A 21,397-nucleotide genomic window follows, 5' to 3' on the forward strand; every position below is an offset into this window, starting at 1 on the left:
CTGGGCGATAGAGTCTCCGTCGCAAAAAAAAAAAAAAAAAGTAAAAAGAAGCGTAAACGCTACCCGCTGGGCTACCCGGACCAGTGAGTGGCGCGAGAGGCGGGACTCGATGACCTCGAGCAGGGGAGGCCACCCAGCGGCCAGGCCAAGTCTGGGGGATTCTTCCGTCTGGCCGCCAGGGGGCAGTAACGCCAGATCATCTGTCTCCCGGAAGGAATGCGCGATCATCCATCTGTTGCGCCTGCGCGACGGGAGGGGCCGGAGCGCGTTGATGCGGTTGCCAAGACAACCAAGAGGGTGGCCGGATTTAACCGTTGGGGATTAAGCACTTTCACTCTAGGAAGGGAAAATCTCGCGCACGCGCAACGGGGACTGAAACCTGGTCCCCGCAACCCCCTTCACCGGAGCAGTGGGAGAGGGCGCCACAGAGACACTTACGCAGGCGCAGAAGCCTGTTTCCCCCTCACCCGCCGCTTCCACCCTGCGCAGGCGCAAAAAGCCGCGCCGGCAACCTCCGCAGCGGTCGCGCGCACCGTTCACCCCTCTTGCTGCTTTTGTCTCGCGCAACCTTCTCAGGCCCTCCGCGAGGCCGGTCCTTTTTTTCTTTCACTTTCCCCACCCGGAGAGCCAGGTGCTGAGAACCGGGACCTCGTCTCCTTCTCTGTATCCCTTCCCCTGACCCACCTCGCCTCCGTCCTCCCTCCCTTTTCCGTTCCCGAAGCCGGAAGGAGCCGAAGCAACCACGAAAAAAGCCGAAGCTGTCCCCGGAGAGTGAGGCCTTCACGAAGCGGTGGCGGAAGGAGCCGAAGTTCTCTGATCTGCGGAGTGAGCAAGTGGCATCTCCGGAAAGAGCCGAAACTTGGACTCGAGCTTAATCCCAGGAGGGGCCCGAGGGCGCGCTCCGGAAATCTCCGGAAAGAGCCGAAGGCCGGGACGGTTAGGATTGTCGGAAGTCGCCGATTGCTTGGACAGGGCCGGCGGAGAAGATCGGAGGAAATCCGTGGAAGCAGCCAAAGACTGGGACGGATTGAATTGTCGGAAGAACCCGAACTCGCAGAGGGGGCTGGGCGCAGTGGAACACGAGGACACACGGAAACCTCCGAACGTTGAGGAGATAATTTTGGAAAAGTTACGGAAACCTGGGAAGTCGGCGAAACCCTACCTTCGGGTGTTTTCGGAAGCAGTCGCAGCTGCCATCTGCGTCTCCTTCGTCCAGTGTCCGGAAATAGCCGACGCGCTTCGGAGCCAGGCTCGGGGGGAGGGGCAAGCTCACGGGCGGGCGGGCGGGTGAGGGGGCGGAGCCCGGGCGGGCGGGGAGGGCTGCCGGAGGCTTGATTAGGTAGGAGGTGGTGAAGCGCCGGCGGCGGCCGGAAGTAGCCGAAGCCAGCGGCGGAAGTAGCCGAAGCGGCCGGAGCGGGCGGCAAGGCGAGGCGAGAGCTGCACAGGGCCCTACGCGGCCGCCTCAGCATGTCGGACTTCGACGAGTTCGAGCGGCAGCTCAACGAGAATAAACAAGGTGAGGGCGCCGGGGTCGCGGGGCGGAGGTGTGGGCGGCTCCTCGCGTCGCTCTTTGCCCCCCCGCCATTTTCTCCCTCGCTTCCCCCCACCTCTCACGGCCGTGCGCCCCCCCCCCCCCAACCCCGGTTCCGTGGCGCGCGCCTCGTTCACGTGACATCCCCAGCGTTCGGCCGCGCGCTAGGCGAAGGGAAGGGGGCGGCGGGGCGCGGGCCCTTGACGCATGCGCACGGCGGCTGTCCCCGTGCCCCACGTGGTCCTGCCGGAGGTGGCTCGGGGGACGCGGCGCGAGTGCGCCAGGTGCCTCGACGTGAACTTTTGTTTTTTAAAATCTTTTTGTATTCTCTGAAAAGGAGATTATGTTAGGCCCCGTAATCCGTTCTTTTTCTCCCGCTGCCTTGGCACTTCCGCTTCCGGTCGGGCCCACGGCCGCGTCTCCACGCCCCCTTTGTTTCCAAAATGGCGGTTGTGAGGACTCGGGGGGGCCCCCCTTTCCCTCCTTCACGTGGATGAGGACAGAGCTGTTTCGGGGGACTCTTGGAGGCCACGAGCCCGTCTCATACCCCTTTTCGTTTTTGCTGATTTGCTGCGACCTCTCCTGCCAGGTGGTTTCTGCCCCGTCTGTTGGTAGTGGGGCGCTTCATATTAACGTGTTGGGCGCACGTTCCCTGAAGCATCTGCCTTCTTTGAGTGTCGGCACGCACACATCCTGCATATGCGGAACTTTTGGCGGTCCCGAGAATCGCGATATGGAGTGTTTGAGACAAACCTCAAATCATGTACGATCCGAAACTCGGGGCACCTAATAATACTCAGCCTCAGATCTCGATGTAGAGATAAGGAAACAGGTTCTGAGGGAGGAAGAGGGATCTGGCCCACTGCGCTAAACTCTTCACTTAACGGGGAAGGTGGGAGGCAGGTTCCTTTCAGGGTATCGAGAATTGTGATGGGTGAGAACAAAAAGCGTGGGGCCCTGCTGATCTTAGGGATTCCCAGAATATTAGAAGTGGGAGAGTTGTTCCATGTTTCAGTTTGAGAGTAAAGAAACACAGGACTAGGGAAGGTTGGGGACTTGTTTCATTTCTTTTGAGGCTTCAGCTGCCCATGATCCTAGGTCGTTCGGAGGACGAAATGAGGGCTAAGGAATTTTCCTTTGAACCCAGGGGCTGTATTAGGAAACAGTGCCCTGGGGAAGAAATAACGTTTACTGAGGGTCTGACTCGGTCTTAGGTGATGGACTGTTCAAGAGCATAGGCTTTGGAGTTGAGCACATCAGGGGTTTAGATACTTGCTTTGTTGGTTAGTAACTACTTTTAATACGTTTGTCTCTCTTTTTTTTTCCTATTTGTAAACCGATTATTATTTTCTTCTCACTCGGTTTTGAGAAGATTAGTAAGGATTATAGTAACGATAGGTGTAGTTAAACTCTGAGCGCTCATGTGTGCCAGGCTCTTCGCTAAACTCTTAGCGTGATTTTATTTAGGGGATCCTTGTAACAGCCCTGTGAGGTCAAAATGATTTCCACCTCTACTGGGGAGGAAACTGAGGGCTCAGAAAAGTTAAAAACTTTCTCAGGGCTCAGCTAGTCAGAGGCAGAGCTGAGATTAAATGGGGTAACGTAAAGTGTGTGGCATGTGGCATGTGGCTTGGTGTACACTAGGTGTGCAGTAAGCGATATTTGCAATTATAAAATTCCATGCTTAAAGAGGAGGGTCTTCCACTCACAGAGATTGTGTCACAGTTGGGAAAGGGCAGGAAAAGGTGCTTTCCAAATGTCATTCTGTCACACAACACCTGAGTGTAGATGTGATCCTCGTTTACAGAGAAAACACCAAGTCTTAAAGGTTCAGTTGTTTTTGCATGGTTTTTGTTGGTAAGCAGAAAAGCAGGTACTGATTCGGAGCTCTGGCTGGCTGCAAGGCCAAGTTCCACTCTGCTGGGCCACCAAGTGGAGCTGATCGGGCCGTTCTTTGAGGCTCTCAGATGGTGCTTCACTGGTTCTCCCGGGGTTTCCCCCTTGGTGCTGATAGGGCCCTCCCTGAGACCTGGCACGGCTCCTGGGTTGCCGGAGCTGCTCCCATAAGATGACCACAATACAGTGTTTTGAGCAAATGAAGCTCTCTTGGTTTTTACCTGTCCAGCATCAGTGTGTGGGAGAGGGTTCTTGTCATAGGGGAAGCTCTGCCCACGTGTCACTCTGCCTGTGGGTCTTTGTGGAGGACGGATCAGCCTCTGTACCTGTCGGCTTCTGCTTCAGTCCCTTCCTCTGCTACCTGTGTCGATAGGGAATTTCCTTGTCTGTGTCCCAGGCACCCAACGGGTGTCATTGCTTTCTCTGCGTGGCTTCCTCTCTGCCTGCTTGCCTGTTTCAGAGCCTTAGCAGCAGGAAGGGCTCTTGGGGCTCACAGCCTGTCCATCTTACAGGCGTGGAGTTGTGCCCAGTGCCGTGCCTGCGTGCTTACCCTGCTGCTCTGCACTGCTGGCCTGTCCTGCCGATTGTTCCTCCCAATTTCAGTTTTTGATTTTGGGGTTTTTGGCCTTCGAGGGGACAATTATATTGTCATTAGTGGTTCTAGCCAGACTTGAGTGTTCTGCCGGATCCACATTCAAGAGTATGACCTGGTGCTTAACTCACTGATGTTTGAGTGTTTACGTTCTGGTATCACCATTTCCTAGCTGTCTGGCCTTGGGCAACTGTGATCTCTCTGAACCTTAGTTTTCTGCCCATTAGGTCAGCCCCCCGCAGTGTTTTTCCGAAGCAGCAGTGAGGATTAAGAACAAACAAAACTATTTAGTGCAGAAGCATCTCAGTGTTTGTTTCTGTTGTTTTCCCTTCTGGGTGCATATTTTTCTGAGTGTTGGTGGTTTTGGAATTGTGATGCTTTCCCAAACATTCAAATTGCATCACAAAAACATAAGACAAAACACTGTGGGTGAGGCTAAAGTTTAACATCCTCCCTCAGTGCCTTTTCCTCCTCTTGTCCCCAGGGATGGTCACTCCAGGAGATGCGTGTTAACATACATGAGCACCTTAACGTGTGCATCTTTTTTGTGTGTGTGCTTCGTGGCTAGTTGAGAAATCTGGGTGTCTTTGAATTAAGGAAATGGTGTGGCGGTGCTCACGAACACCCCCAATGCTCAGGCTTTATTCTCCATCTTAAAGGGCCGGTCGTCCTTCTTCAGGGGTTGAAGGGTCTGGTGAGAGCAGAGGTCTCTGTGGTTTTACCAGCGAGGCTCTGTTTCTAGTGGCTACGTCAGGCAAATATAGGGTTGAGGGAGCCGGCTGGAGGCTGGCAGAGGTGCATGCCCCTACCCTGCAGTACAGCCTCTCCAGTACTTGGCTTTGAAGGGAGTGAGGCGGGGAGAATCAAGTGGTTTGGGATTCAAGTCTGGATGGGGCAAGCTCCTCCCCTGTCCTGCTGAAGCAGAGGAGGGCCTCTTTCCCCCTCAGTCTGCGGATTCTCTGAGGCCCTTCCCTTCCCCCGGGGAAGGGTGCTTGCTTCTGCATTATTCACTGGCTTGGGAAGGGATGGGCTGAGTTTCCCTGCTTCCTGGGAATATCAGATCCTGCCTGGCCCCTGACCCCCAGGCCTGATGGTGGGGCTGTGGGTGCCAGCTGGTTGCAGAGGTCTTTCCTGAGGGGTCGCTGGGTCCCTTCAGGAAAACATCATTGGGTCTCTTGATTCCCCAGCCTCTAGCCCTGCCCCTCTCAGGGACGACCCTGGGGTCAGGCCCCTCAGCCCTCGAGGGGACCAGGAGCCAGCCTCCTCTGTCTTCTCTGGCTCCCAGCTCCTCCTGAGCATCCTCAGGTATCTCACACCCCGGGGGCATTTCCAGGCCCCGTCCCCCTGGTCCCCTCGTGGTCCCTGGACTCGCTTGTGGACCCAGGAGGCCTGTTAATTCCCTTCCTCCATTGGATCCCTTCCCTTTGGGGGTGGCCTCCCTGGGGCTGGGGACATAGCCACCAGCGCGCAGGGTGGGCTGGGCCCGCAGCCTTACTCCGCTCATCCCTTGCCCTTCCTCTCACCCTTGCCCAGAGCGGGACAAGGAGAACCGGCATAGGAAGCGCAGCCACAGCCGCTCTCGAAGCCGGGACCGCAAACGCCGGAGCCGGAGCCGTGACCGGCGCAACCGGGACCAGCGGAGCGCCTCCCGGGACAGGCGGCGACGAAGGTACTAGGGCTCAGGGATCCTCCTGGGCCAGCCTGGGAGTCGGGGGGTTGGTGTTGGCCGTCCTGTGGGTGGCCTGTGCGTGTCTGTCTGGGCCCGGGCCCTGTGTGACTCGTTTGTTCTTCGTGTGCATCTGGGGGAGGGATCTACTGCTTGGTCTGTCTCGAATTCCGATTTTTTTCCCCTCTTTCTGGGGTTTCTTTCATTTTCTCTTGGTGGTTGCTGGTGGGTTGCTGGGGGCAGTAGGTTCTTTATCTGGAGCCTGGGAATTGATTCTGTGTTTTCCTTCACAAGGGGCTGTTCTCTGTCTCTGACTCTGAGGGCCTGTTCCTTCTTTTCGACTCTCTGTGGCTCTCTGTGGGACTCTCTTCGAGGGGGTTGGTCTCTGCCTCCAGTTTCTTTCTTCCCTGCCTCCCAGGAGAAGGGAGCTCTTGGGACCGAGGCAGTATCCACAGCCTGGGCTTACTTTCTGGCCCAGGGGTGTCGGTTTCCACCGCCTCTTCCCTTCTAGGCTTCCCTCTCTGTTCTCTGCCCCCTTAGGTGAGGAAGGGCAGGATAGGCGGAAGTCCTCCTGCCACCTCCCAGCTCAGTTTCTCCAGCTAGAGACCGGTCCTTCCTGGCCCCTGGCCCCTGGCCCCTTTCTCCTTTCCTCACTTCCTCTTTCCTGGGGGTTGGGAGTGTTTGGGGGGAAATAGCAGGGCCGAGGGGGGCCTGCTTGCTGCTTGTTCACCTCGGCCCTGCTCCCGCCCTGGGGCTCAGTGCCCTTGGGGGGGGTGTGGCATGTGGGGAAGACTGAGGGTCCCCAGTCACCCCTCCCCATACCTTTCCCTCCCACCCCCCAGCAAACCTTTGACCAGAGGCGCTAAAGAGGAGCACGGTGGACTGATGTGAGCTTCTCTTCCTGCCCCTTCCTCCCTGATGTCCACTCCCTTCACCTTCCTCACGCCCGTGCACCCTGTCCCGCCCGTTTCCAGCCCTGGCCCAAGCACTGGGAAGAGTCCACTTACCTTGAAACCAGCACCCCTCCCCCAGGCCCTGCCCCAGACCCTCTCCTTCCCTGGAGAGAGTGGAGCTTACATGGTTGGGGGGAGGGTGAAAGGGTGCCTGGGAGGGGGCTCGCAGGCCCCCTGTTAGTCAGACTGAGGTTGCCCTGCCCCGCTCTCCCCTCCCACCTCCCCCAGTCGTTCCCCCCGCCATGAGAAGAAGAAGAAGGTCCGTAAATACTGGGACGTGCCACCTCCGGGCTTTGAGCACATCACCCCAATGCAGTACAAGGCCATGCAAGGTAGGCCCCTGGCCGGGCTGCTCCCAGAGCGAGAGGGTGCAGGGGCTGGGATTCTCCGTCAGTCATTCCCCTGCGTGTGTGCGTGGAGGGGGTCGAGGACACAGGTGGAGGGTTGCACACCCCTGGGAGGTCTGGTCTCTGTGCTTTTGAGGCCTCCCTCTGGACGCCATTAGGAACTGAGGCTTCTTAGGAGTAGCAGTTACAGGGTAGGGGTCCCGAGGTGGAAAGAGGATTCTGGAAGGTGCTAGGGCCGAGAGCCTGTAGGAGCTTTTTGCCGAGGAGGGGAACTCCCAGCGTGTGGTGGGGGGAGGTCACTGAACACTCCCCTGATGGGGTTTTATCCTGCTTTTACCCCCTTTGAAGCTGCGGGTCAGATTCCAGCCACTGCTCTTCTCCCCACCATGACCCCTGACGGTCTGGCTGTGACCCCAACGCCGGTGCCTGTGGTTGGGAGCCAGATGACTAGACAAGCCCGGCGCCTCTACGTGGGCAACATCCCCTTTGGCATCACTGAGGTACTGCCCTCCCCCTGCCCTCCCCTCTCCCTTGTCCCCTACCCCATTCCTCCCCTTCCCTCCATTCCCTTTCCCCAACCTGCACGGGTCAGACTCTGCTCCTGCAAGCCCCCCCGGCCCCCTCCCAGACGGACCGATGGAGTTGAGCCAGCCAGGGGCCGGGCTGGGGGTGGCCCTCCCTCCCTCCTCTTCCCTCTCCCGTCTCCCCTCCCCCCAACCTCCTCCAGCAACCCAGGGATCAAGCACACACATAATGTACCCACGTGTTGTACCTACGTGTCGGAGAGAGACAGAGAGGGAGACTTGGACACACACACACACACACAGACGCACGCTGCCCCTCAGTTTTTTTCTGACACGCCTCTCCTTCTCTGCCGCCTGTCCCCCATCCTCTCCCCCACGTCCCTCCCATGGTCGCTGTTCTTTTATTTTTGATCGCCCCTGACCTCCCCCTTCCCCACCACTCCTTTTCCCTCTCCCCTCTCCCCAACCCCTTCCTGTGGCACCCCCTGAGAATCCCGAGATCAAAGAGTTGTTTCCATTTCTCTTTAAAGTGAAATATTGTGGGGCTGAGATCCCTCGTAGCAACAAAAAGTTTGCTACCATCGTCGAAGGCAAGTAAGGTCCATTCTGACTTTCTCAACCTGCACTTTGCTACATTTGATAAACCAGCCCCCGGACTCCAGGGCCAGATTCCTCCACATCACTCTTTTCTCCTCCCCTCCCGTCCCTGCCCCTCCTCCCTACACTCCTCCTCTCCCACCCCTGCACTCTTGACCTCGTCCTCCTCGCTCGTCTCTGTCCTGCTTTCCTTTTCTGTCCTTTGCTCGTCTCTGCCCCTGCCTGCCGCTTCCTTTCTACTTTCCTGCCACTTTTCTCTCTGTCTCCACCGGGTGTCCCTTCCCTGTGTGCCCTGTCTCTTCATCTTCTCTGTTTCATGTTTTTCTTCATTTTGTGTTGTCACCATTCTCTCTGCCTTTTCTTGAACAATCTTCTCCTTTCCCCTGATTTTTTGGGGCTCCTGTGGCTGTCCCCCAATGCCTGTCCATCGCCTGCCCTTGGCCGTCTTCTTGCTACTGCTTCCTCCCCATTTTCTCTCTTGCTTCTGTTCCTACTATTGACTTCTATACCCCCACCCATATTCCACTGTTCCTTCCCCCCCTCCTCCCTCCCCTCATCCCTCTCCCCTTACCCCCAAACCCCTCTGTGTCTCCCTCTCTCACCCTTCCCCTCCTCTCTCCACCTCCCTTCCCCCGCCCCCCCCTTGTCTCCTATTCCCTCTGCAGGAGGCCATGATGGATTTCTTCAATGCCCAGATGCGCCTGGGGGGGCTGACCCAGGCCCCTGGCAACCCGGTGTTGGCTGTGCAGATTAACCAGGACAAGAATTTTGCCTTTTTGGAGGTGAGCTGGGGGAGTGCGTGGGGTCAAGGAAACGTGTGTGATGTGAGGGCCCATCCCCCAGGCTGCAGGTGTGTGGAGCTGCCCTGCGCTGTTTCCACTGGGCCCTCTGCAGCCCATTCTCCACCTGGTCGCTGAAGTGAGCCCTGTAATAGCTCTGCAGATCTGATTCTACTTTCTGCCTTACCTTTGCTTTCTGTGTGACCCGAGAGGCCTGTTTGGCCTCTGCCGACCTTTTTGGCCTTTTCCAGACCGTTCCGGCCCAGTCCTCTGCGCTCTGGCCATGCTGACCTTCCCAGAATGTACCATGCTCCTGCGTGCTTGGCTAGAGTTCTTTACCCCAGCTAACTGATGTTCCTAACTAGTTTTCCGTTACTCCAGCTAACTGATGTTCCTAACTAGTCTTCTGTGTCAGTGTTTCTCAACCGTTGGGAAAGGGCCTTGGTTTTTGATTTTCGACTCTTGGACTGATAACTGGTGAAGTACTGTGAAGGCATTGGCAGTGTTGGCTTGCTCTAGAGGTTTCTGAGCACTCCCTCTCACTTTGTACTTGCCTCACTGCAGTCCACTTTCCGTTGCGCTGCTCCGGATGTGGGCTGAAATGTCCCCTCACCAGAAATACTCCAGTGCTGTCATCTCCCCATTCAACTAAGCTTCCCCGTGACATCCTTTTTCAGCATTTTGTCCCTCTTCTGCATCGTCACAGCCTGCAATTGTGTGTTTGCCTCTGTGTTGGTGTTGGGTGCCTGGTGTTTTTCACGGTCGAGTGTGAGCTCCTGGCAGCAGGGACATGCGTGTCTGTTGTCCTCCCAGTGTCCAGCCTGGGGCCCGGCATGTCATATTTGTTCATATGAGTGAAAGGAAAGAGGAAATCCCAATCCTGGAACACTAGGGCCTGTATCAGTCTCTGGCCGCCACCCTCACCACACCTTTCTCTTTCATTCAGTTCCGCTCAGTGGACGAGACTACCCAGGCCATGGCCTTTGACGGCATCATCTTCCAGGGCCAGTCACTAAAGATCCGCAGGCCTCATGACTACCAGCCGCTTCCTGGCATGTCAGAGAACCCCTCCGTCTATGTGCCTGGTGAGTGGGGGATCCATTAAGGGTCGTCTTCCTCCCCAGTCCTGTTCCCATGGCCCGTCCTTCCCTTCAGCCCAGCTGGAGTGGCTTAGGAAGTCGTGTAAGTACTGTGGACCATAGGTGCCTTTTCCTTGCTTCCCCTCAGTCTGTGTGAGTGGGGTGCTCTCCTGCTGTTAGAGAAAGTGCCTAGGGCTGGGAGAGGGAGCTGTGACCTGCTTGGGGACACACAGCTTGTACGTGGCAGAGCCAGGATCAGACCAAAGGTGCTGGGGGAAGTGAGGGGCTTGTGGTCGGGACCTCGTGCCTGCTCTGGGACCTTGGAGGGCTCGGTCTGTGCCCGTCGGGGCTGGCATGCATCAACAGTTGGCAGCAAAGTTCCTGCTGTGGGGTCTGGCACCTGGGTGTTCACTCGTTTTTTGTTTCCCATGTTTGCCTTGAATCTTGTGTTCTGGGCCGTTCCCCATAGCTGTGTTTAATATCGTCTCTAATTGGTAGGTAACAGCAAATCAGGGGTTGGCAGACCATCTCACTGTGTGAAGGCAGCCAGACGGTGTCTGCGTGCATGGGCCTGGCTGTGTGCCGGCACACCTCAACACGCATGGCTGCTGAGATTGGGCTTTCCCGTGCTATTCACAGGCCCCAGGATGGTCTCCCTTTAGAAAGCTTGCAGGATGTACAGAACCAGGTGATGGACCCTGTCAGCCCGCAGGCTAGAGTTTGCTGACCCTTGTAGTTGATGAATGGATTTGAGTGAGGGTTTGTCTGATGCCCTGTCAGGGTGTGGCCGTGTCTCCTGGGACGTGGAGGAGGTGGGGTTCTGCTGACCAGTACTCACTGTTGGAGGAGCCCTTTAGAAACCGAGTCAGCTCTTCAGGGAGGCAATGTGGAGCCCCAGATGGAGGCACGTCTGTGTCAGGCAGAACTTGGGCTGGGTCCCTCACTGGCCTCCAGTGCTTTTCTTGTTGTTGTTGCTGTTATTTTTTGAGACGGAGTCTCACTCTGTTGCCCAGGCTGGAGTGCAGTGGCACCATCTCGTCTCAGTGCAGGCTCCGCCTCCAGGGTTCAAGCAATTCTCCTGCCTCAGCCTCCCGAGTAGCTGGGATTACAGGCACCTGCCACCATGCTCAGCTAATTTTTGTACTCTCAGTAGAGGTGGGGTTTCACCATGTTGGTCAGGTTGGTCTCGAACGCCTGACTTCAGGTGATCCACTCACCTCAGCCTCCCAAAGTGTTGGTATTACAGGCAGGAGCCACGGCCCTCAGCCCAGTGCTTTTCCACCATGAGTTTTGGTAAATTCAGCTAACCTTTTAGAGCCTGTGGTGTATGTTGACATGCTCCAATCTGAATGGACTTTTTACGTATGGGTGCGTTTCCCCGATCAAGCTACAGAATCTCTTCCCCACGTCTCTTCTTGGTGAATCCACTGTGTTTTCATTCATTTTAAATCCTGTGAGTGGCCCGCCACTTGCTGGTGCTTACTGTGTGTCAGGCACCGTCCTAAGTGCACTCCACGGATGACATTCCTACGATACAGGGATTGGCAAGTTATGATTGAGAGGCCAACTCTGACCCACTGCCTGTTTGTTTGTTTGTTTGTTTTGAGACGGAGTCTTGCTCTGTTGCCCTGGCGGGAGTGCAATGGTACGATCTCAGCTCACTGCAACCTCTGCCTTCCAGGTTCAAGCGATTCTCCTGCCTCAGCCTCCCGAGTAGCTGGGATTATAGGCATGTACCACCATGCCTGCTAATTTTTTGTGTTTTTAGTAGAGACAGGGTTTCACCATGTTGGCTAGGCTGGTCTTGAACTCCTGACTTTGTGATCCACCTGCCTCAGCCTCCCAAAGTGTTGGGATTACAGGCGTGAGCCACCGCGCCCGGCCCTGTTTTTTTAAGTAAAGATTGGTTGCGGCACAGCTGGCCTCGTCGTGCAGTGCCTGCTTCCAGGGTAGGGACATGGTGGGCCTTGGGGAATAGGAACGGTGGGTTATGGATCTAAGGTTGTTTCTCTTACCAGGCTGAGGGGCTTGACTCTTCTGCAGGTGATGGGGTGCTCTGGCAGGGGCTGAACTGAGGGCGACCCAGTGATAGCAGTGGCTGCCGAGCTTCTTTCAGGCATCCCCTGGGCCGAGATGGCCTGGTCATCATGGGAGGGGACATTCCTCCATCTTACAGATGAGAAAGAGCTTCAGGACAGTGGGAATCCCTGCTGGGTCTTCCCCATACCACCTTTGCTCCAGGTGTGATGCTTGATAGATGCAGCCGCTGAAGAGGTATGGGGCCCTGTTTCCCCGCCCGACTCTTGCAACATCCCTGCCAAGTAGGGCTCGTCCTCCTCAGTGATGAGTGTAGGAACTCGAGGCTCCGAGAAGATTCCTTTGAAGTAGTTGTCATGTAACAGCGGCTGACCCCACTGACAGTGCTCACAGAGTGTGTGTGGGCTGGGCTAGCCCTGTTGTGGGCATTGAGTCTCACAGATGCCCGGGCCACGGTGACGGCCATGCCTGTTTTCACGTCCTCTATTGAATCAGCACTTGGCCCGAGCTGTTCTCACGCACGTGGCTCACACGACAGGCGCCAGTATTCTTCCCATTCTACAGATGAAGACACTGAGGCCCTTGGAGCCTCATACGGTACAAACATGACTTGAACTCAAGGAGCCATGTACCCAGAGAGCCCAGCTCTTGCACCCTTGGCCCTGTGTTGCTCAAGTGAGACGTGTAGAGCCCGGGCTCGAGGCCGAGCTTCCAGTGTGACCCAGGCACAGCCTGCAGCCTGCCGTGCTGCCTGTGGAGAGTCACAGCTGAGTGTGGGCTCTGGAGGCTGTCTTTTTCCTGCCTCTGTGGCTGTGCTCTGTGCCTCAGTTACTGCCTTCTGTGCTGTAACAGCATTGCAGTAGGAGACTTGAAAGTCTGACAGGATGCCTGGCCCTTGGGGTGAGTGCTTGGTGTGTGTTCCTGCTCCCGGGCTGCTGCTACTTGTCCCTGTAGCATAGGAGACCGGTCTCCTGGGGTCTTCGTGGCCCCAGTCTGGTGTTTGGAGCCGGCTGGGTTGGTGCTTCCAGTTCTCTGGGGGCGGCATCATCATGGGCTGAAGGGGCTTGAGCAGGTAGGAGAGGGTGCGTGGGGGCGTCTCCCTCTTCCCATGGGCACAGCGGCTCAGCTTCTGAGGGTCCTTCCCATGTCTTGTCTTACCTGTTCCTTTCCAGCATCAGGATGGAGGTGAGATGGGGCCACTCACACCTGGTGTGGGGGCTGCAGAGGAAGGGGAGGCCACATGGCCTAGGCTTTGAACTTGGGAGTCAGGCTGGTTGGTTACCGGGTCCTGGCATAGCTGGTATCTGACAGGATGGCGTCAGGATACATTGGCAGAGCCTGTGAATCATCCCACCAGCAGGCACTTGTCTGTGAGTCCAGAGTTCAGTGGATAGGGCAGGATCAAGGGCCAATCAATTCAGCTGATAAGCCCCCACCCTGGTATCAGCCCTCGAAGACATTGGATCCTGCATCCCACAGTCAGCCCCGAGTTCCCAGTGAGATCAGAGCGGCTAATGCTGCGGATGCTGCTCTGAGACTTGCTGAGCAGCCTCAGCTCCTCATTGTGCCTTGCCACCCGTGAGGGCAGGGGCGCCCCTGCAGTGGCACCTGTTCTGGCAGGGTGTGAAGGGAGGAACTGAGCTTTTTTTTTTTTTTTTTTTTGAGATGGAGTCTTGCTCTGTTGCCCAGGCTGGAGTGCAGTGGAGTGATCTCAGCTCACTGCAGCCTCCGCCTCCTGGGTTCAAGCGATTCTCCTGCCTCAGCCTCCCGAGTAGCTGGGATTACAGGGTCCCACCACTACGCCCAGGTAATTTTTGTATTTCTAGTAGAGGTGGGGTTTCACCATGTTGGCCAGGATGGTCTTATCTCTTGACCTTATGATCCACCTGCCTTGGCCTCCCAGAGTGCTGAGATTATAGGCGTGAGCCCCCCATGCCCGGCCGGGGATAAGCTTTAATGGGAGCCTTGCCTGGGTGGCTGTCAGAGAAGGGGTGGAGTGTGTTGGGACTCAGCAGTAGGTCCCGAGCCCAGGTGAGCTGCCAGCATTCCACAGCAGCAGGTGGCAGATGTGGGTGTGAACTTTGTGCCTTCGGAGCGTTCTGGAGGATGTTCTAGTTTGAGGTTCCCTTGAGGCTGGGCAGATTTGGGAGACAAGGTGCGTTCTCCCCAGGGAGCCTCTGTGCCACTGCCCAGGACCCTCCCTCGTCAAATCAGGCTGGGGTGGGATGGGCATGTGGCGGCCCCTCCCTCGTCAGATCAGGCAGGAAGTGTTATTTTTGGCGATGGAGGAGCTTGCCGTAGGCTGTCCAGGTGTTTGGGAAGATAACCTGGTACTGGAATTGAAGTTCTTCTCTCCTCTGCCCATAGGGGTTGTGTCCACTGTGGTCCCTGACTCTGCCCACAAGCTGTTCATCGGGGGCTTACCCAACTACCTGAACGATGACCAGGTAACCTCCGTGCCTCCCTCCAGTCCCGTGCCCCCCCCGGCCCCACCTCAGCCCAGCCCTGATAGACTCTCGGCCGCTGCAGGTCAAAGAGCTGCTGACATCCTTTGGGCCCCTCAAGGCCTTCAACCTGGTCAAGGACAGTGCCACGGGGCTCTCCAAGGGCTACGCCTTCTGTGAGTACGTGGACATCAACGTCACGGATCAGGTGAGTCCCTGGCCCCTGGCCGCTGCCGCGTCTGTCCTTCCCTGCCTTGCGTCTGTTGCCAAGCCGTGGTGTCCCCTCCTCGGGACGGGGCGGGAGGCGGCCAACCTGAGGCAGTGCCCTGCGTGTGGGCTTGTCCTTGTCCCATGGTGTTGGCTTTTTCCAGGCTCTTAATCCCCTTTGCCTTCCCCTCTTCCCCCACCAATGCCCCGGCTTGGGGGTAGGTGTTGGGCTCCTGGTCCCTGACCCCACCTCTCCCGTACCCCCTACCCCTCGTCCTCCAAACGCAGGCCATTGCGGGGCTGAACGGTATGCAGCTAGGGGATAAGAAGCTGCTGGTCCAGAGGGCGAGTGTGGGAGCCAAGAATGCCACGCTGGTGAGCCCCCCGGCACGTCATCTTCCATTGGCTCGAGGGACCCGGGGGTGGGAGGGCTGGCTAGGGACAAGCGTTCTGATCTTTCTCCCAGCTTTCATGGGAAGGCAGTTGGGGGGCGTTCAGTGCAGTGTTGGGGAGTGGGGCTTTAGGTGTTTAAGTGTAAGAGATGGCCTTTTCCCTGGGTGGGCATCTGAGGGGCATAGGCTTGAGCAGAGGGAGACTGGGTCTGGGCCCCCTGTGACGCCCCTGCCTCCCCTGGCCCCACAGAGCACCATCAATCAGACGCCGGTGACCCTGCAAGTGCCGGGCCTGATGAGCTCCCAGGTGCAGATGGGCGGCCACCCGACTGAGGTCCTGTGCCTCATGAACATGGTGCTGCCGGAGGAGCTGCTGGACGACGAGGAGTACGAGGAGATCGTGGAGGACGTGCGGGACGAGTGCAGCAAGTACGGGCTTGTCAAGTCCATCGAGATCCCCCGGCCTGTGGACGGTGTCGAGGTGCCCGGCTGCGGAAAGGTCAGGAGGCCCCGGGCTCAGAGCTTTCTCACCCTCTCCCCCTTCCTCTTCTCGTCCTCTCTTTCCTCCCTTCTCCCTCTCTTCCCTCCTTTCTCCCTCTTTTCCCTGTCCTTCTCCTCTCCTCAGTCTCCCTCTCCCTTCGCTGAGCATGCATATAGGTGTGTGCCGTCACTGAGTGCTGCCCTCAGGCCTGGCCATAGGAGATGTTGGTGACGCAGAGGGGTGTGTGGCCCTGTGGGGGTCTGAGGCCTGCAGGCGAGACAGTAGTTGGGGAATGCAGCTCTGTATTGCTTTAGAACTTGGCCCTGCTCCCCCTTCTTATATGGCCTTGCTTGTGCAAATGGTTTTGTCTGGTCTGTGGAGTGGGGAAGAGTGCTGGGAACAGTCCCAAGACACCTGCTGGTGTCTGCTATGTCAGGCACCCTGCTGAAGCTGTGTTTGCACTCACCCTGAGCCCTCTAAGTAGCTCCTGAGCTCCATTGTGGGAGGAGACAGGCACAGCTGGGGTGGCTCACACTGGCAGGTTTCAGGTTCTCGGAGTCTGATTTCAGAGCTTACTAAGTCCTGTCACCTCCAGCACCGTGACAGGTGTAACCAACTCACCTTGTCTGCCTTGTGAGACGGTGGTGGTGAGGGCGTGTGACCTGCTCTTTGATCCCCTTGTTCGGCGTATGTATGGAATTCCCACCGTACCAGGCTTGGAGGGACCTCTATTCACTACTGAACCCTCAGTGTCTACATCAGAGCCTGGTACGATGATGCTGAGGGTTCAGTAGTAAATAGAGGTCCCTCCTGTGCTGTGCAGCAGAGGTCCTGGGGATGCAGCTGTTAGAGGACATGCATGCTGTGTTGATTCGGGGCAGGGGCGGCATTCCTGGGTGTGCTGTTCATTCAGGGTGGTCAAGGTTAAGAGGTGGCAGTGAGCAGGTGAGCGAGCGAGGTGGTGGGGCCGGGGCTGAGTGGCAGGCCTTGGAGGGCTGCATGGGTCTTAGAATGACCGGTTATTTTGAGCCAGATGGGAGGGAAGCAATACTGAGAGGCCTCCAGTGTGGTCACGCCTGGCAGATGGAAATGGCCCCACATGGTGAGGTTAGGGGTGGGTGCGGAGGCACAGCAGGTGCTTCCCTGGGCTCTGCCTGCCCTGCTTAGCCCTGCAGGGCAGAATGTGGATGAGCAGGAGGGCAGAGAGGGTGCTGTGGACAGGAGGCTTTGCTGGGGGCTGGCAGGTTTGGTGCTGCCGAAGTGATGCCACAGCCAGGTTTGTCAGGACCAAGGCTGGCTGTGCAGGGCCAGATTGGGCAGGGGGGCCTTCTTACGTCGTGGAAGCAGCTCGGCTTTCCCCTGGAGTGGTGGGCTTTTCAAAGAGAAAACAGTGCTGTGGTGGTGGCACTTTTGAGGTGATTATGGCTGCAGTTGGGAAGATGAACGGTGGGGAGGTGTCCCATGATAAACTGGGTGAAAGATGGTAATCTGATTTAAAGTAGCAGCAGGGGATGGAGAGTTGAAGGATTTGAGGGAGACTTGTGCCTAGGAAGTGTCCAGACTTTGGTGATTGGTGTGTTTGTGTGCGGGGGAGGCCTATGGGCTGCTCAGTAGCAGCTCCGATGGTGGGGACGGTAGGTGAGACGCAGGGGTGACAAGCAGGTTGTGAGGGTGAGCCGGGGGAGGGGGTGGCTAGCTGGCTTTGGATTTCTGAGACACCCAGTAGAGATGTCGAGGATGAATTAGCTGGACAGGTCTGTGTTCCCAGCATGAGGGCTGATGGAACTCAGGTGTCAGGGTCCCGCTTGGGACCTTGGGATGGCGGAGTGGGAGAGCAGGGTTGGGGAGGCAGCTGGAGAGGTGGAAGGAGCATCTTAGAGAAGGGGCAAGGGGAAGGCCAGCAGCATCTCCTCTCACTGCAGCTCCTGCCCATGCCCTCCAGAGTCCCTGTCCCTTGAGCTGGTATGTCAGGGCTGCTCTCTGGTGTTGGACTGGAGCTTGGCTCAAGCAGGGGCTGAGGAAACATTTGTGGGAAGAAGAGAAGGAATGGAGAGACCCTGGTCTTTGGGATCAGCTGACCTGTTTTACATATTAAATTTATTGCATTGGCCGGGCGCAGTGGCTCACGCCTGTAATCCCAGCACTTTGGGAGGCCGAGACAGGCGGATCATGAGGTCAGGAGTTGGAGACAAGCCTGGCCAATGTGGTGAAACCCCGTCTCTGCTAAAAAAAAGTACAAAAATTAGCCAGGTGTGGTGGCACATGCCTGTAATCCCAGCTACTCAGGAGGCTGAGGCAGGAGAATTACTTGAACCCGAGAGGCGGAGGTTGCAGTGAGCCAAGATTGCGCCACTGCACTCCCAGCCTGGGTGACAGAGCAAGACTCGGTCTCAGAAAAAAAAGAAATTACTGCATTGTGTTCCTGTTTTATTCTTAAATTTTTTGTTACGTCTTTTCAAATGTACCTGAAAGTAGAGGCTGTGATAGTGACGAGTGTTTGTCATAGTGTATGTGCTAATATTTTGGTGTTCCTTCATCTGGCTTCAAGTTACCAATATTTTGTCGTTCTTAGTTTTCATATTCAGCTTATTTCTCCCCCCTCCTCCTTTTTCTTTGCTGGATGATTTTAAAGCATATCAGAGATATTTCATCTCAGATCGTTAAGTATGTTTCTGTAATTTCTCAACTAACATTTGGGTCAGATAACTTCTCTGGGGGGGCCTGCGCTGTGCGTTGTAGGATATTGAGATTTATCCCCACCCTCCACCCACCAGATGCAGGAGCACTGCTCCCCGCTTTGAGACACCCAAAAGCATCTCCAAACATTGCTCCGTGTTCCCTGGGGACAACCCCTCCTCCATTTGACAACCATTGCTCTAAGCAGATAACCTTAAAAAATTGTTCTTTTAACAAAACCACAATAGCATGATTAGATTAGCAAAATTCTTTAGTGCCTATTCCATGTTCAAATTTTTCTGTCTCAAGAATTTTTTTTATTTTATTTTTTGAGACGGAGCCTCGCTCTGTAGCCCAGGCTGGAGTGCAGTGGCGCCATCTCTGACTCACTGCAAGCTCCGCCTCCTGGGTTCATGCCATTCTCCTGCCTCAGCCTCCGGAGTAGCTGGGACTACAGGCAACCGCCACCACGCCCGACAAATTTTTTTTTTTTTTTTTTGTATTTTCAGTAGAGATGGGGTTTCACTGTGTTAGCCAGGATGGTCTCGATCTGCTGACCTCGTGATCCGCTGGTCTTGGTCTCTCAAAGTGCTGGGATTACAGACGTGAGCCAGCGTGCCCAGCCAAGAATTTTTTTTCTTTTTTTGATATGGAGTCTCACTCTGTTGCCCAAGCTGGAGTGCAGTGGCGCAATCTTGGCTCACTGCATCCTCCATCTCCCGGGTTAAAGAGTAGTAGCTGGGACAGGCACCCCCCATCATGCCCGGCTAATTTTTTTATTTTCGGTAGAGATGGGGTTTTGCCATGTTGGCCAGGCTGGTCTTGAATTGTTGACCTCAGGTGATCCCCCTGCCTCAGCCTCTCAAAGTACTGGGATTACAGGCGTGAGCCACTGTGCCCAGCCAAGAATATTTTTTATAGTTTGTTTCAGTAAGGATCCAAATCAAGGTCCCTACCTTGAATTTGGTAACAAAAGTTTCTATAATTTATCCTTTGTACCTCTCTCCCCCCGCCTTTTTTTTTTTTGCAAGCTCTTTTATTTGTTGAAGAAATAAGTTCGGCCGGGCGCGGTGGCTCAAAATCCCAGCACTTTGGGAGGCGGAGGCGGGTGGATCACGAGGTCAGGAGATCGAGACTATCCTGGTTAACATGGTGAAACCCCGTCTCTACTAAAAATACAAAAACTAGCCGGGCGTGGTGGCGGGCGCCTGTAGTCCCAGCTACTTGGGAGGCTGAGGCAGGAGAATGGCGTAAACCCGGGAGGCGGAGCTTGCAGTGAGCCCAGATCGCGCCACTGCACTCCAGCCTGGGAGACACAGAGAGACTCCGTCTCAAAAAAAAAAAAAAAAAGAAATAAGTTCATCTGCTGTATAGGATTTTCAGTGTTCTGTAGGCTCATTGTATTCTTCCCTCCCTCCATTTTCCTCTAAATTGGTTTAAGTAAGGTTAGAAGCTGGAAGAGATCAAGATTCAAGTTTTTAAATTTTAGTCAACCTGAGTTTGAATCCTAATTTCTGAGCTTCCCTTAGCCCATTTATTGTTGGGAGAACATGGCTGTTGGGGTGGTTCTGGGAGCGCCCACCATGGTGGCTCGTGTGGAGTAGACACTTAGCGCGAGGCGCGAGGGACCCCTCCCCACGGTGAGCTCGTCTAGGCCTGCCCTCTATGGCTCTGCTGACTCGCCAGCGTGTCTCTCTGTTCTTTCTCCTCCTCCATGCCTATGGTGTGTCTTTGCTTTTTTTTTTTTTTTTTTGATCCTGGAGGATGTTTGGGTAAACTTCACCAAACCTGCACTAAGGGTTCCTTTCTGACGCCTGTGGCGAAGCCCCCTCCTCCCTGTCCCTTCCTGCCTTCAGTTCCGGGGTTGGGTGGATGCTGGCTGGCTGGCTGCTAGGCTTGAGCCTTGTTCACAAACCTGCCTCTCCTTTCCCCACAGATCTTTGTGGAGTTCACCTCTGTGTTTGACTGCCAGAAAGCCATGCAGGGCCTGACGGGCCGCAAGTTCGCCAACAGAGTGGTTGTCACAAAATACTGTGACCCCGACTCTTATCACCGCCGGGACTTCTGGTAGAGGCGGCTGGGGGAGGGTGGGGGCAGGGCTGGCTGGGGGCTTCTCCCCACTCCCGCCCCCCCCTTATCCCCCTCTGAAGACGATGGGCAGAGGAGTGACAGCCGCAGACACACGACAGCCGGCAGCAACTGGAATGGCAGCAATTAAGGGTGGGGGGCGGGGGTTGGGGGGTTAGGGCAGGGAGGGGACTGGGGAAGTGCGCACACAGCCCACACAGACAACACGCACCCACACAGACACAGAGGGAAGGGGTTGGGATGGGGACAGGGTGCACAGCAGGGCGGGGTAGGACCCCAGCCCCTCCCAAAACAGCCTCTCCTCCCTTAGACCCCCTTTCTCCTCCCCTTCCCCACGGTAGGAACATAGCGTGTTTATATTTTATGGCCAAACTATTCTGAATTTTGTTGTCCGGCCCTCAGTGCCCTGCCCTCTCCCTTCCCAGGACCACAGCTCTGTTCCTTCGGCCTCTGGTCCTCTCTGGTCCCCTCCTGGGTTTCTTACGTAGTTGATTTTTCCTCTTTAGTCTCCCCCGACCTGCGCCCAGCCCCGTGGCCCCTGCCCCTCTCCTACTCTCTGTGGCAGTTTCATATTTGCTAAGACGAATTTGCTCATTAAACATTTTGTTGTATTTTACTTTATCGAGCGGCTGTGTGTCCAGTGTGTCCGACCCTCTTCCTCGGTTCTGGGCTCGGGTGGCGGTTCCCTTGCAAACCGTGGGCCCCAGATGGGGACGCCCTGGTGCCGGCGCCGGCACCCTCGGGGCCTTCCCTGCTTGCGCGGTGCGCTCCTCGGGGTCGGTACAGGCATAGTCCCGGGGGGCGTGAGGTTCCCGAGTGCTCTCCCACCCCGCCGACAGGAGGGAGGGTGGCCGAGCGGGCCGAGGCGGGCGCGGCGTGGGTGCGCCAGGAGCTCCGCGGTTGCCGCCAAGCCAGCTTGAGGGGACCCCCGGCGCCCGCTGAGCACCCCGCGGAGCCCCCACGGCAGCGGGTGGAAATGACGTAAGGCGCCTAGCAACGGGGGCCAGCGCGCCGGAAGTGATGCCTTCCAGGTTGGCTTGGCTGCGGAAGCGACTCTCGCCAGGGCGGGGCGCGGCACGGGAGGGCGAGGAACGCAGCAATTTCCGCT

General features: G+C 56.5%; 1 protein-coding gene across 2 annotated transcripts; it reads left to right on the forward strand.

Moving 5' to 3' along the window:
• Positions 1-417: 417 nt before the first annotated feature.
• Positions 418-20,910, forward strand: U2AF2 (U2 small nuclear RNA auxiliary factor 2). Of its 2 annotated transcripts, none has more exons than XM_021931459.2 (12): positions 418-1,516; positions 5,553-5,688; positions 6,528-6,572; positions 6,867-6,970; positions 7,334-7,485; positions 8,772-8,888; positions 9,832-9,970; positions 14,369-14,448; positions 14,531-14,653; positions 14,941-15,039; positions 15,295-15,543; positions 20,138-20,910. In XM_021931459.2, exons 1-12 carry the CDS (start codon positions 1,468-1,470, stop codon positions 20,270-20,272), a joined length of 1,428 nt encoding a protein of 475 aa, XP_021787151.1. In that variant the 5' UTR covers positions 418-1,467; the 3' UTR covers positions 20,273-20,910. The 2 variants fall into 2 exon arrangements, with proteins under 2 accessions (XP_021787151.1, XP_021787152.1); XM_021931460.2 differs by having other exon boundaries at positions 14,941-15,027.
• Positions 20,911-21,397: the final 487 nt, after the last annotated feature.

The sequence above is a fragment of the Papio anubis genome, chromosome 20 (genome assembly GCF_008728515.1).
Source record: "Papio anubis isolate 15944 chromosome 20, Panubis1.0, whole genome shotgun sequence".
Lineage (NCBI taxonomy): Eukaryota > Metazoa > Chordata > Mammalia > Primates > Cercopithecidae > Papio > Papio anubis.